Below are 14044 nucleotides of genomic sequence, written 5' to 3'. Positions count from 1 at the left end.
TTGCTCAAAGACTGTGACAGCCTGTGGCAAATTAGTACCTTTGCTTGATTCTAAACACTTCTGTTCAGAATGGTGCTAAGGTTAGCATGTAAATACTTAGGGGAAAGGGGCAGTGATGGCACCAGAATATATATATATATATATATATATATATATATATATATATATATATATATGGGGGGTAGGCCCAGAAGGGACAAAGTATATTTCTAGGTGGGCAAGTTGTGTCCCACATGTTAAGAAAAATAACAATATATGTTAATCAAAGGAGTTTGGCAATGGGAGGGTTGGCACTGCCCCCCTCTGGTGCCACCTGTTGGAGGAGGGGAATACAGCTGCAACTATAAGCAGTACTAAATCAGATGCTTATCTAGACAGTTATACAATAAAGCAGTTGTTGAAACTTCTCATTTTTTATTCATTTCTCAGGGCTGGACTTCTGAATTACAGTTATGCCTTGAACTTAACACGTTATCTAAAAAATGAGGAAGAATATATACCATGGCAAAGAGCCGTAGTAGCTGTATCCTATCTTAGAGACATGCTTGCAGATGATAATACACTCTATCCCAAATTTCAGGTAAGGTTCTAATGAAGTAAAGAACTATATGCCAACAATAATACTACATATTATTTATTTTTTTAAAAGAAAAGAAGGCTGTAACCCTGGCTTTCATTTTCTCCTCCTAGCTACAAGTGGAGGAGTTCTCCATTTTGGTTCTTAGGAGCCAGGGGAGCAAAGAGAAAAGTCTTTCCTCCATGTGCCTCCCAGGATGCCTGTAATTATTTAAGGACAAACAAAATATGTAGCTGCTTTCTATGTATAATTAAGCAAATGTCAAGGTTGCCCTTGAAGGTTGTAGATTTAATGTTCTTCCAAGGCTGACCCTGGTAAGTATTAATACATTTCTGAATCTTCTAGACCTGCAACAGAATGTTGCAATGTGAACTGTTAACGGTCAGAGTTGGTTTGTTGGTTTGTCTGTTTTCTATACCACTCTTCATCTGAGGATCATGGGGCAGTTCACAACATAAAAACACAAAAATACATAACATAGTATGAAAGAAAAAAGAATCCCCACAAAATTTAAAAGGCCATAGATTGTTTAATTAGCTAATGGCCTGGGAGAAAAGGAATGTTTTTGCCTGGTGCCTAAAGAGATGCAATGAAGGCGCCAGGCAAGCCTCTCTGGGGAGAGCATTCCACAAATGGGAAGCTACTGCAGAAAAGGCCCATGTCAGCCAGCCAGCCATGGGGTCCTCTACATCCCATCCCCCTGGTTTTCCATTCTTTTCCACAACAGACATTCAGTGTGCTCAGGCCTCATCGGTATGTGATTTCCCCCCTTATACCTCTGAAAACATTGGTGGTGTTTTCCCAAGCCTGTGTAGATCAGCATTTGGAGTTCAACATTCGCATATATGATTTGGGGAATACATTGGGCCTATTTGCACTATAAAATAATTGTGGATTTACATAGGTTTAACAATCATGGTTTCCACCAGAAGATTCTTGGAACTGTGGCTTGGTACTAGTGCTGAGTAATCCCAATATCCTCAAGGAACTATGGTTGTCAGGGTTCAGTGGAAAAGTGCATTGGCAACATTATTTGGGCAGGATTTCAAGAGCAACTGTAAACAGGGTGCTCCCATCTGCGGGCACAATGTTATTTGTGTATTTTTATTTCTGTTGCAGTCTTGATTTATGTATAAGCCACTCTTCCATCCAAAAAAGGACCCTCAAAGTGGCATAATTCATGAAAAGCAAAAAGCGATTTGACAAACGCCAACATCAAAACAAAAACAGACTAAAATGTTGAGAAGCACAGAAACAGGAGCCTTCAGATAGGACAGACCTCTGGGCCAGCATGTGATTCTGGCTAAGCTCCTTTTCTATAACTTCTCCATTTCTACCAGTAGTTGATGACATTGTGGTGCTCACCTGACCTCCTGACAGCTGAGATACTGCTGCTTAGTGGGAAGCAGAGAGGGAAGGGCAAGCCAGCAGAGAGGTTAGCAGGTGCTGATGCACTGGCAGGAATGCCAGATGGCATCAGGCAGATCACCCTGCTGCCATGCCTATCTCCATCTCTCTCCCAGTAAGCAGCAGCATCTCAGCATTTTGGAGCTCACTTGAGCACCGCCATCCTACAACGCCATCCACTACTGATCTCTACTCACCTGCTCTCCTTGTGCTGGCAGTGATCTGCTGGCATAGGGGTTGTGCTGACCCAGCAGTCTTCTGGCGCAACAGTACTTTTGCGCTGGCTTAAATGCACATGCCAGCATAATGTTTTGCACTGCCAGTGCAAGGGGATTTAGTTCTGTGGTCCTGTATTTGTCCATCTGTCATAACTGGCAGATGGGGCCACTCTGATAAATGCAGAGCCTATCAAATCATTTGAATGTTTCTTAATGAGCAGTGATGTAAGAGAGAATCCTTACCAGCAGTCCTCAAGGATAGGACGACACAGGCAATACATCTCTGGAACAGGTTCTGTTGACACAACAGAATGCAGACTTTTGTGATAACAATGGGTGAAGCTGGAATGCATGTGGTGGGGAGACTGTTTGGCCAGACACAATGACAGTGGGATGAGGAATAGCTTGCTCATTGTGCTATAGCCTCGCCCACACCCATCTGAGTGAAATTCCACCCGCTAACAAGGATCTATTGAATGCAAAGGCTTTAAGTTGTGCTCACCAATTAGTCCATAAAAAAGTAACACCTTACGTCAATTCTCTTTTCACTATTACATTACTCTCCGTAATAAGTATTGCTTTTGGTTTTTTCAAATTATAGTGGAGAGACCAGGGATTCAAGATGCTGAATCATAGAATTGTAGTCTGTTCCCACTCAGTCCCACCCATTTCAGTGAGTTTACCTGGGGATAGAGCTCCACAAACTACAACCAGGGCCTTGCAAATGCTATGTGGCGTGCCTGGCTTGTTTCCAAGCAATTTATCTGAGAACATGTTCATGGTTGGAGGATGGATGGCGGCTAACAGATTGAGGTTGAATCCTGACAAGACTGAAGTACTGTTTTGGGGGAACAGGGGGTGGGTGGGTGTGGGGGACTCCCTGGTCCTGAATGGGGTAACTGTGCCCCTGAAGGACCAGGTGCGCAGCCTGGGAGTCATTTTGGAGTCACAGCTGTCCATGGAGGTGCAGGTTAATTCTGTGTCCAGGGCGGTTGTCTACCAGCTCCATCTGGTACGCAGGCTGAGACCCTACCTGCCTGCAGACTGTCTTGCCAGAGTGGTGCATGCTCTAGTTATCTCCCGCTTGGACTACTGCAATGCGCTCTGGGGCTACCTTTGAAGGTGACCTGGAAACTGCAATTAATCCAGAATGCGGCACCTAGACTGGTGACTGGGAGTGGCCGCCGGGACCACATAACACCAGTCCTGAGAGATCTGCATTGGCTTCCAGTACGTTTCCGAGCATAATTCAAAGTGTTGGTGCTGACCTTTAAAGCCCTAAACGGCCTCGGTCCTGTATACCTGAAGGAGCGTCTCCACCCCCATCGTTCAGCCCGGACACTGAGATCCAGCACCGAGGGCCTTCTGGTGGTTCCCTCATTGCGAGAAGTGAGGTTACAGGGAACCAGACAGAGGGCCTTCTCGGTAGTGGCCCCCGCCCTGTGGAACACCATCCCTTCATATGCGAAGGAAATAAGCAGCTATCTTATCTGAAGGCAGCCCTGTTCAGGGAAGTTTTTAATATTTAATGCTGTATTGTTTTTAACACTTGATTGGAAGCCGCCCAGAGTGGCTGGGGAATCTCAGCCAGATGGGCGGGGTATAAATAAATTATTATTATTATTATTATTATTATTATTATTATTATTTCACTCCTTTCTTCTTCAAATGTTTAAAACAAATAGTAGTGAATCCATAAAAATGTTGTTGCCCGAAGCGTCCAGTGGTCATTGCTGCTATTTCTGTTTTCCAGGCATATTTTCGTGAGCTGGTTAGACCCATCGCAAATCAACTGGGATGGGGTAATGATGGAGTCCACATCAATAGGTAAATCATTTGTTTCAGGCTTGTTCTTTGAGAATTCCTTTGTATTTCTGTATTTCAAGTGTGCCTTATGTCTCCCATTTCTCTCAAGTTCATTGGTCCCTTCTCTGTTTGAAGAACAGAAGTTGCAGATAAATTTTGGGAGCCCTGTGCATAGTAATGGGATGTGAACATTCTGACTACGCAATTGGAAGCAGCCAAACTCATTTGCATTACACAGACAGTCAGTGCTAAGCAAATGATCATCTCTTTAATACTAAAACTCTTTAACAAATGCTAAGATCTTCTAACTTTCTAATACTCCTTTTCAGGAGGCTAGTTGTATGTTCCCAAAAGGGTATGTAGAATTCTCGGAATTTCACCTTGTATAGTGTAATCACGGTATAGAATGCATATATAGGCAAAAAAGCCAGGATACAAATAGGTATTTTAAGTACACATGAAAGCTTTGGCATGCCCATTGAGAGTTTTTTATATCCCCTTCCCCCTTTAGCAACAGATGCCTGTTTTTCCAAGTCCCTTCACTTTCATATATGTGGTATACAGAGCAGCTGTTTGAGCAACCTAAGCTCCAAATCCTATTGGGTGAACAGATCTACTTGTACAGCTATTTTACATTACTTAATATATCATATTCAAAATGAATAAAGCAGACTTTATTTCTCCTTTACTCCCCAGTCTCCTCCGTGTGACAGTTTTAGAGTTTGCATGCAGCATGGGTGACCAAGAGACTTTGAACAATGCATCTAACCTATTTAATGAGTGGCAACAAGGAACAACAAGGTGGATATCTATCTATGTATGAACTTCATTCAAAGAAGTACATGACACTCACATGCAGAGTAAGCTGAAAGCTGTTCCACCTCCCCTAATAGTATTGTTTTCTTAAATGTTAGCCCAGATGTAAACCTCCGCCTCTTGGTCTATCGCTATGGGATGCAGAACTCTGGCAATGAGGACGCCTGGAATTATATGTTTCAGAAGTACCAAAATACAACATTAGCTCAAGAAAAAGAGAAGCTGCTATATGGCCTGGCGTCAGTGAAAAACGTCACCCTGTTGGACAGGTTTGTTTGGGATCTTACTTGTTTCCCATATAAAAGCTTTTATTTGGTGCTCTTCAGTGTTAGCTCCTGGAGCAACATAAAATATAAAAACATATGATATAATTTTTTAAGTAGTAAATTGAATCAAGCAGCATTTTTTTTAAGCCCAGCATTAACATCATAACAAAACTAAAAGACCTGGGCAAATAAAAATTGAGAGTTGTTAGGAGGTCCCTATTCCCCTCTGAGCTACAAATCTCTGAGTGGTTTAACAATCAATCCCTCTTTACAAAGAATTCTGGTAATTGTAGGTCTTCTGAGTGGAACAGGCCTTCCTAACAACTCTCAGCACCCTTAAAAAAACTGCCCAGATTTCAGGAGGGGGAGCCATGACCATTTAAAGTGCATCACAGTGTTTTCAATGTATGGCATGAATGTGGCCACAGACTTTGTGCAACATCAAAGTCTATTTAGTCCACTGCCTGCCATTCACCATGCCCGTTACTCTGCTCCAGATTGTTTATTGGGCATTCTGGCTTTGTAAACACAAACCGTGGGAACAGGCTCCTCTTCTTCTTCCTTGTCTTTAAAAAAGAACTTGTGTTTTTCTTACGAATTCATCTTGGCGGAAGCATATCTCAGGGCGCAGTTTACAGCTCATTTCCCATGCAGTCCTAATGAGACACTAATCATCATGTGTAATTGCTTCATATCTGATTGCTCCTAGATTTTTAAAGAACCTCACGGATCCAAATCTCATTAAAAGTCAAGACGTGTTCACTGTCTTGAGATACATCTCCTATAACAGCTATGGCAAAACAATGGCTTGGGACTGGGTACGTCTCAACTGGGAATATTTGGTTAGCAGGTAAGTGCATAGCCTCTCAGTGCAGTTTACTCTCTCTTTTAGTATGGTTGAGGGGTTGTTGGTTTTTTTCACTGGGAGTGGGGGGAAATATATATGTGCAATGGCTTCCATTTTACTATATCCACTTGCCACTGAAGCTAGAAAAGTGCTGCTTTGCTCTCCCTTCTTGTGAAATCAAACACACCCTAACAATAATGATATTTGCACAATAAATCTAGGAATAGTGTTTATGCAGGACCTTCCCAAGACATTTTTGTTGCCTGATCCAAGAGCCATGCCCCAGAATCTGCAATGTCACCGGCACGGCATGCCTAAAGAGCAAAACCCATGTTGGGATGAAGCTGCCAGTGGCGGACCTTGGGATCTCAAATTTCAGCAGCACCCTGTGCAATGCCAAAATCTGCCACATCCTCCCCATCTCTCACCCTCTGTTCTAAATCATAGTTGTGGCATCCCCTGTGGTGCCCCCAAAGCCCAGTGAAACCAAACCAGTTGCTCTTCCCTAAATCTGCCAAATCGAATTAAGGGAGCCTCTGAGCATATGCATCAGAGTCTAGGGCCCGATAAAGACCATACTGGAACAGCAGATGGAACAAACTGGTCATGCAATGGAGACCCAGATCCTAGGGGTACAAGCAGAATAGCTTTCCATTCCTATTCCTCACACTGCCTCCAGATTTCTGAATCACTGATGCTTCTGCTATGGAAGCTGTAGAACATGTTTTGGAGCAGGGTTGGAGAACCAGTAGTCTTCCAGATGCTGTTGGACTCCAACTCCCATCAGCCTCAGCCAACATGGGCAGTGGCCAAGGATGCTGGGAGTTGTAGTTCAACAACATCCAGTTCCACATCTGTACTGCAAAATATCATATTGAAATAGCATAAATAGCCAACACCGTGCTCTTCAGATGTTGCTGAATTCCAACAAACCAACCTTGAGCTCCTTGGGGAAAAGGTGGTATATAAATGTAATAACTGTGGAGGTAAAACACAGCCATTGTGCCTAGCAGCCACTGATCACCTCACCCTCCATGAACTTTCCTCTAATGGGCAGGAGCAACACTACAGTAAGGGCATTATGGGAAATTCAAATGGCTGCTTGCCAGGGCAGGCATTAGTAGTAGTGAAGCCCTGGCTGCTGCCCAAGGATGCTACGTGCTGGTGCCAACCCAACTGGCGCTGAATGGTTTTGTAGGGCAAATCTCTCTAAAAGTACTGACTTGGTTTCATAAAAGGTACAGAGCCTTAGCAATAACTTCTAATATCCAAGTGAAAATTGTCCTAGGTCACAAATGTGAGAAGATGCACGAAACTTCCATAATCTCAGGGGCCTTTGCTCTCTGTCTTGAATTCGAGAAATATATCTGCCAACAAAGAACAATACTTTGAACACCACAAAAGGGGCTCCAGAAACATGTATGCCACAATCTCTTACAGTGCAATGCGATGCTTGGCTACTCAGAAATAAGCCCTTCTGTATCCAATGGGACCATATATGTGTGCATAGGATTGCAACCTTAGCTGTTAAGAGTTCCACAAGACAATGTGTTGTGATCCTAACATAATTTACCTCCCCACCTCTCAGCACACACCAGCCATTATTATTATTAAGCAAGAGAGGTGGTTTATAAAGACACTTTTAAGATCTACCACTCTAAAGGCATTAGGCTACACTCTGCGCATAACTACCACTCCAAAGACATTAGGTGGGTTTTTGTGAAGAAACAATAGGATAACTTCCTTGTATGCCTATCTTTGGGAAAGGGCTGGATGCAAATGAGAATAACAGCTGGAAATGAAATATTTCAGAAAGCAGAGCACTGATATTATTTATTGTTCCCTTTCCATGCACTGTTCCATGCAGTTTTAAAAATTAAAGCTTTGTGCCAGAAATTCAAAACCTGTGGCCTTCCATATATTGTTGCATCCCAGCTCCCAACCAACAAGGACAATGATCGAGGGGGATAAGAGGTGTAAAACAACAACATTCAGAGGGTCACCAGAACCTTGTGCCAGCTTTATCTAGATGCATCTATAACAGGCTTCTGTTATCTTTTCAGATACACTCTCAATGACAGAAACCTTGGTCTCCTAGTGTCAAGAATAACAGAAACCTTCAACACAGACCTCCAGCTTTGGCAGGTAAGGGAGCAGTCTGACCTTCCAGCTTTCCAGCTAAAATGAGGATAGTCATTGTGGAACCTTCCCTACGGTCATTGGATTACAATGTCCATCATCCCGGACCATTAGTTACACTGGATGGGGCTGTTGGGAGTCCAACAATATCTGGCAGGCATCACATTGGCTACCTCAATGTTAAACCAGAATGCCATAATGCTTCAGGATGTCTGTGTATATTGTGATAGATCTATATTGCAATCATAAATCACTTAAAGGCTGCCTGGGCAAAACTAAAGTGCCTTTCACAGACATGAGGAACACAATAGCTAACCTCTGTTTAGTGAAACCAATTCATTTGAACATTTCTGACAAGTAATAAGACTTTGGAAAATCTTTAGACCATCCACATTAATGGGGTCATTCTTGAGCCACATATATACTAAATTGGTAGGATTACATCTGGAGCCTCACTGATTTGGTAGTTTCAAAAAGATCCGTCTGCCGTCTAGGCCAGAAAGATAAGAACTGCTTCCAAAAAAAAAACCAGCTTTCACACAGAAATCTCTGATTGCAAGAACAACCAACATGGTATCCTCTGGATGTTTTTGGGTCCCATCAGCATCATTTGGCATAGTGAATAGTGTGAGATGAGGAGAGCTATAGTCCCACCTGGAGGGCATTACAGTGGCTATCCTTGAATTAGGGCATAACTCTGCACTTTCTCTTTACTCTTGATTACATAGACCAGCAGAACAACAGTCTATACTAGCTCTCTTTTCACTGATACACTAAAGCATAGTTTAATGCCACATGCATGATCAGAAGTGGCATGCATACACTCTCCGCCTGCGGCACAACCATGAGAGGGAGGCTGAAAGCATCTCCTTCTTGTTATAAACAAACTGGAGCTCATGGTTATGCTTGAGCAGCAGGGAACTCTGGCGAGTTTGAACTATGGGTTGCTAACAAGCCATGACCCATAAACCACAGCTTCATCCTGGCTTTCTAAAACAAAATCGGAGTTTAAACTAACCAGAGTTTCTACCGGTTCAGATTTAATTATGAACTTTGGCTAGTTTTAAACAGGAAGCAAATGGACAAGCTGCAAGAAGAGAGGGAAGGGGAAGCACATAAGCTTGAGCAGGCTCATTCATGTAGTGCCAAGCCATGGTTTAGCATGATGCCCCTGAACAGGTCAGCTCATTTAGGCCAGGAGTGCCATTCTTTAAAATCAGCCAGTTTGGATCAGGGCCAAGGCAGGAGTAGCAGGTCTACTGCCCTTGTGCCAATTCTTCCATTTATATTCTCTCCTGAAGCATATTTGGAGAAGGAACAATTTAGAGTGTGGCTGTTGCATTGGGAGAAAAGGTTATAACAGTCCTCCCTGCCCCCCCCCCATGCTGCAGCTCCTGTCTCAACTGGAGACTCCCATATCAGTGTTTGTTTCTTTCTTCCAGGAAAGAAAATACAGTCATACCTTAGGTTACAGACACTTCAGGTTGCGCGTTTTCGGGTTATGGACTCGCCAAAACCTGGAAGTACCAGAACGGGTTACTTCCACATTTCAGCACTTGTGCATGTGCAGAAGCACTAAATCGTGCTTTGCGCATGTGCAGAAGTGCCGAATTACAACCCGCACACGCACAGACCAGACGCTGCGGGTTGCGGACGCTACAGGTTGCAAACATGCCTCCTGCATGGATCACGTTCGCAACCCAAACGTCCACTGTAGTAGGAAGTTCCAAATCAGTCACTGAACACCTTGGAATGTGTTGTTTGTCCCCAGATACAGTGGCAGGAAGAGGGTTACAACATGATAAAATGAGATGAGATGATCCATACTGCAGGTGTAGCCATGTCCTTCTGTCATTCATTCTGTGATTCAGATGCATATCACCCAAGCCAATGGTTGCAAAGCCCAGTTTCAAATTGCACAGGGCAGCTGTATATTCATATGTATCTGATATGCAGACCCGAGATAAGTTAGATATTTATTCATCTTCTAGCAAACTAGTTTTATCATGCAAATGAATGCACATGGTTGTTGTTGTTGTTTTCTTAAGATGGAAAACTTCTTTGAGAAATATCCTAACGCTGGAGCTGGAGCATCATCCAGGACTCAGAGTATTGAAACGGTGAAGGGCAACATTGAATGGTTAAAGCGATACCGAGAAGAGATCGCAGCATGGTTTCCGAATTAGACTTGATCGTCCTTTGTACCTTAAACAAATCTTTAGGACTTTCAAAGTACAGCAAAATGAGGATTTTGTAGAAATCCTGCTTTCAGACCCTGATAAAGCTGCCAGTTCTGTCGGAAGGAAACAACATGGGGATAGAGTAATTTATTGAAATGTATGTTCAAAATAAGCCACACGGCAATGCTAGCTCCTCAAAACATCGAATGTCCATTAATACATTTGTTCTCCTTTTAGTGGGGCTACTTATAGAGTGAAAAATTATCATGCTCACATAGCTCATTAGATTATCCTAGTCCTCTTTGTGAGGATCACTGGTGTGTGTACTTACCACACATAGAGACACACTCCTTTGAAAACGACTCCTTTGTTTATCCCAAATCCACATTATTCCATGTACTCAGGGCACCCTTCCAAACGTACCTTAACAGCGATCCATTCCAAATCTAGAATTTTTGCCTCTGGCTCTCCTGAGGAAAATTAGATGAGAAACTTTCTCTCCCTCAGAGGACGTTCATGCTTTGTAAAACCATCCTCAGACACATTATCCTCCACTGTATATACAGGTAGCCTATTATCTCCAATCATTTGCAGTGTTTTGTAACGCTAGCAGGGCAGGGAAATGACACTGCAAAGCAGACTGTGGTATCTGCGTGTTGCCCAAGTGACCCTGGCGAAGCCATAGCTTCATAGGGTACCTGATCTGCATACAGAAGGTCTCACATTCAAGAATTTCAGGCCCGAATGTAACATGCAGTCAAATTACATAGCAGACAGCTATGTATCTTGTTTTTCCTTAACTAGTTAGAAGTGTGGGAGAGCCCTCTAAAGGCAGCGTGTGGCAAGGGGTAGCTTCTCCCTTAATGCACAGACCTACTAAGATTAGAATGGAGATTGCCCCTCCCCACAAGACTGAGGTGCCAAAAGCAATTTTCCCCCCTAAGGCAGCCTTAACTGACCTTGTGCCCTTCCACCAGCCCCAGCCAGTATAAGCGCTGTGTTATGGTGATTCCAATCCTACCCACACAGCCATGTCCAGAGAGCCCAAGTGTCACATATTGTTCATTCTGCACCTGCAAGGAGTTGATCCTTCAGTGTGGTGGCTCCTATGCGTTGGAACTCCCTGCAAACATTTTCACCATACTGCTTTCAGTGCCTGCTAAAAACTTTCTTTTGTTTGCTCAAGTGAGCCTATCCAGAACTGTAAATTTGGCATGTATTTTAACATGTAATTTTATTTTCTAATGTATATCTTTGAAAAACTGCTCATTTAAATTTTTTTTAATGTTAGGCTGGTTGTTTTTTGTTTTTTTCAATATCTGGTTACATCAGTAATTTTAAGGGCATATTTTATAATTTAGCTGTTAAACAAACAAACAAACAAACATCTGGAGGGCACCAGGATAGTGAAAGCATTTCTGAAATTTTCAGTCCAGCACAGGAACTGAAAACCTCCCTTTCCTGCATGCTGCCTTCACAGTGAAAATTCGGCTTCCCCACCCAATTAAGTAATGAAGGAAAAATAGACTGCCTGCTATGTATTGTCAGGGCAAGCCAACATTGTGCCCTCCAGATGTTCTTTGCCTGCGTCTCCCATCACCCCTGATGGTTGGCCATGGTGCTGGCAACAGTAGCGACCAGCAGGGAAACACAGGTAGTGGGGTGCTGCTCACCTGGCGTCCCAGTACTGCACATAGCTGCCACTTACTGAGAGTCATAGAATTATAGAGTTGGACGGGACCATGAGGGCCATCTAGTCCAACCCCCTGCAGTGCTGGAATCTTTTGCCCAACCTAAGGCTCAGGAAATGATGCAAAAGCAGCTAGTTTGGAAGCACCTTAGGGGCATAGCTGTCAACCTTCCTTCTTTTTTTGCAGAAAATTCCCTTATTCCAGCGCCATTTCCCGCTGCTCCCCTACCGCTATCCCAGATTGTTAGATATCCCGTAGACTGTCCCTGGGACAAGTGAGGCTGCTGATCCCTTATTTTCAAATCTGAAAGTTGGCAGCTATGCTTAGGGGGTCACTCACAGCCAGACCACATAGTCCATCCACTGTATCGTGCTGGTCCTTGAAAAAAGAATTTTTCTAATTCTTATAACCAACTGTCTCGTGGTTCTAAATGTCCAAAGCCAATGTTGTGTACACAAATTTGCTAGAAGGGGGAAAAAAAACACCATAATGAGCAGTAGTACAAATCAAATTAGTAAACAAAGGCCGGAATTAACTAACATGGGTGAAGAATGCATAATGTCTAGTCTGTTTTCATCATGATGTAGGAAGAGCAGCCCCTAGTGGCAAAGAGAAGTCAATACAGATAAATGTTCAATAATTATTTATGCACTAGGAACTGTTGTGGCCATTTGTTGTCCGATTTTCTACAAGCCACTAATCAGAGTCAAATAATGTGATACATAGCACAGCAGTGTTTTATTGTGGATCCATTATTTCATCCTAGCCAGAATTCCAGAATGTCCCAATCAAACTAATCCATTTCAGGTCTTCATTTGGTTAAATATATGCCTGTATATATATTGATGACAATAAAGAATCCTGTGTTTGTTCACTTGTTTAAAAGTTCTGACCTGTGTGTCTATTATTTCTGAGTGCACCAAAAATAGCATTGGCAAAGACGGACAAATAGACATAGCCCAATACTCTCTGCAATCCAGCAAATTCCCCCAAAATAGTCACACCTCTAAATGAAGCAGGGTTCACCTGCTCCCTGGGTCTCATCCAATCTATTTGGCATCAGCGATGCCACTAGAACTGAAAAAATAAAGGGGCTTTTGGCCTGGTGTCTCAACCCACAACAGAAACCCTTTGACACAGGGAAGTAATCAATTTCCTTACCAGTCATGGCTTGCTTTGATTATGGAAAGGCAGCTGAATTTTGGTAGATGAAACTCAGTGTTGATTTTCCTGTGGGCTTCCTAACAGAGGATCTCTGTCAGCTAGCACTGATGATTATTCTCACCAGCCAGTAGTAGAAAATGGACATAAGAGCCTGCTGGATCAAGCCAAAAGACCCACCTAGTCCGTCACTCAGTTTTCACAGCAGCCAATGGGAAGCCCACGAGAAGGAGCTGAGCACAATAGAAATCTCCCCATTCTTAGCAGCTAGTACTCAGAGATGTACCAGGTCATCATTACAGTGGTACCTCAGGTTACAGGTGCTTCAGGTTATAGACTCCGCTAACCCCAAAATAGTACCTCAGGCTAAGAACTTTGCTTCAGGATGAGAACATAAATTGCACAGTGGTGGTGCAGTGGCAGCGGGAGGCCCCATTAGCTAAAGTGGTACCTCAGGTTAAGAACAGTTTCAGGTTAAGAACGGGCCTCCGGAACGAATCACTGTAAGTTCTTAACGCGAGGTACCACTGTACTTCATCAAAACATAAACAAACAAAAAACCCCAATTAGATAAGAGGGCTTTTTCTCGGTGGGGAGGGTAAAAGCTGTCTCAAATTGAGCATGACTAAGAATGTACCCCCTTCATCAACGCATATGTCCCCCAAGAGGTTTTTGTGATCCCCCAATCCCTCCCTAATTTGTCATTTTAAAAATAAATAAAAGAAATACTGAGTGATCATATGGGTCTCCTGCTGTGACGTCATAATGTCAAGAGGTTTTCCAGTGACATCCAAGGGCTGCCGCCACAAAAAAACTTTCCTAAAATAATAATAATAGTTGAGTTGCCATATGTCCTCTTTTCCCAGGACATGTCCTCTTTTTCATGATGAGAGCCATCATAGAGATCCATAGTTAAAAGTAGAAGTTGGCAGGTGT

General features: G+C 43.1%; 1 protein-coding gene across 2 annotated transcripts in view; it reads left to right on the top strand.

The window, feature by feature from the left end:
* ENPEP (glutamyl aminopeptidase) overlaps window positions 1–11377 on the top strand; it is a 59765-nt gene extending 48388 nt beyond the window's left edge. For both annotated transcript variants that reach the window (XM_053403784.1, XM_053403785.1), the window contains exons 14-20: window positions 430–580; window positions 3956–4029; window positions 4705–4809; window positions 4923–5093; window positions 5800–5940; window positions 8001–8082; window positions 10125–11377. In XM_053403784.1, the coding sequence (XP_053259759.1) occupies window positions 430–580; window positions 3956–4029; window positions 4705–4809; window positions 4923–5093; window positions 5800–5940; window positions 8001–8082; window positions 10125–10262 (862 nt within the window). In that variant the 3' untranslated portion in view covers window positions 10263–11377. The remainder of the gene's footprint in view (window positions 1–429; window positions 581–3955; window positions 4030–4704; window positions 4810–4922; window positions 5094–5799; window positions 5941–8000; window positions 8083–10124) is intronic.
* The last annotated feature ends 2667 nt before the right edge of the window (window positions 11378–14044 follow it).

The sequence above is a fragment of the Podarcis raffonei genome, chromosome 9 (assembly GCF_027172205.1).
Source record: "Podarcis raffonei isolate rPodRaf1 chromosome 9, rPodRaf1.pri, whole genome shotgun sequence".
Lineage (NCBI taxonomy): Eukaryota > Metazoa > Chordata > Lepidosauria > Squamata > Lacertidae > Podarcis > Podarcis raffonei.
The sequence above is the reverse complement of the archived record's forward strand: the minus strand, read 5'-3'. Positions and strand labels throughout refer to the sequence as shown.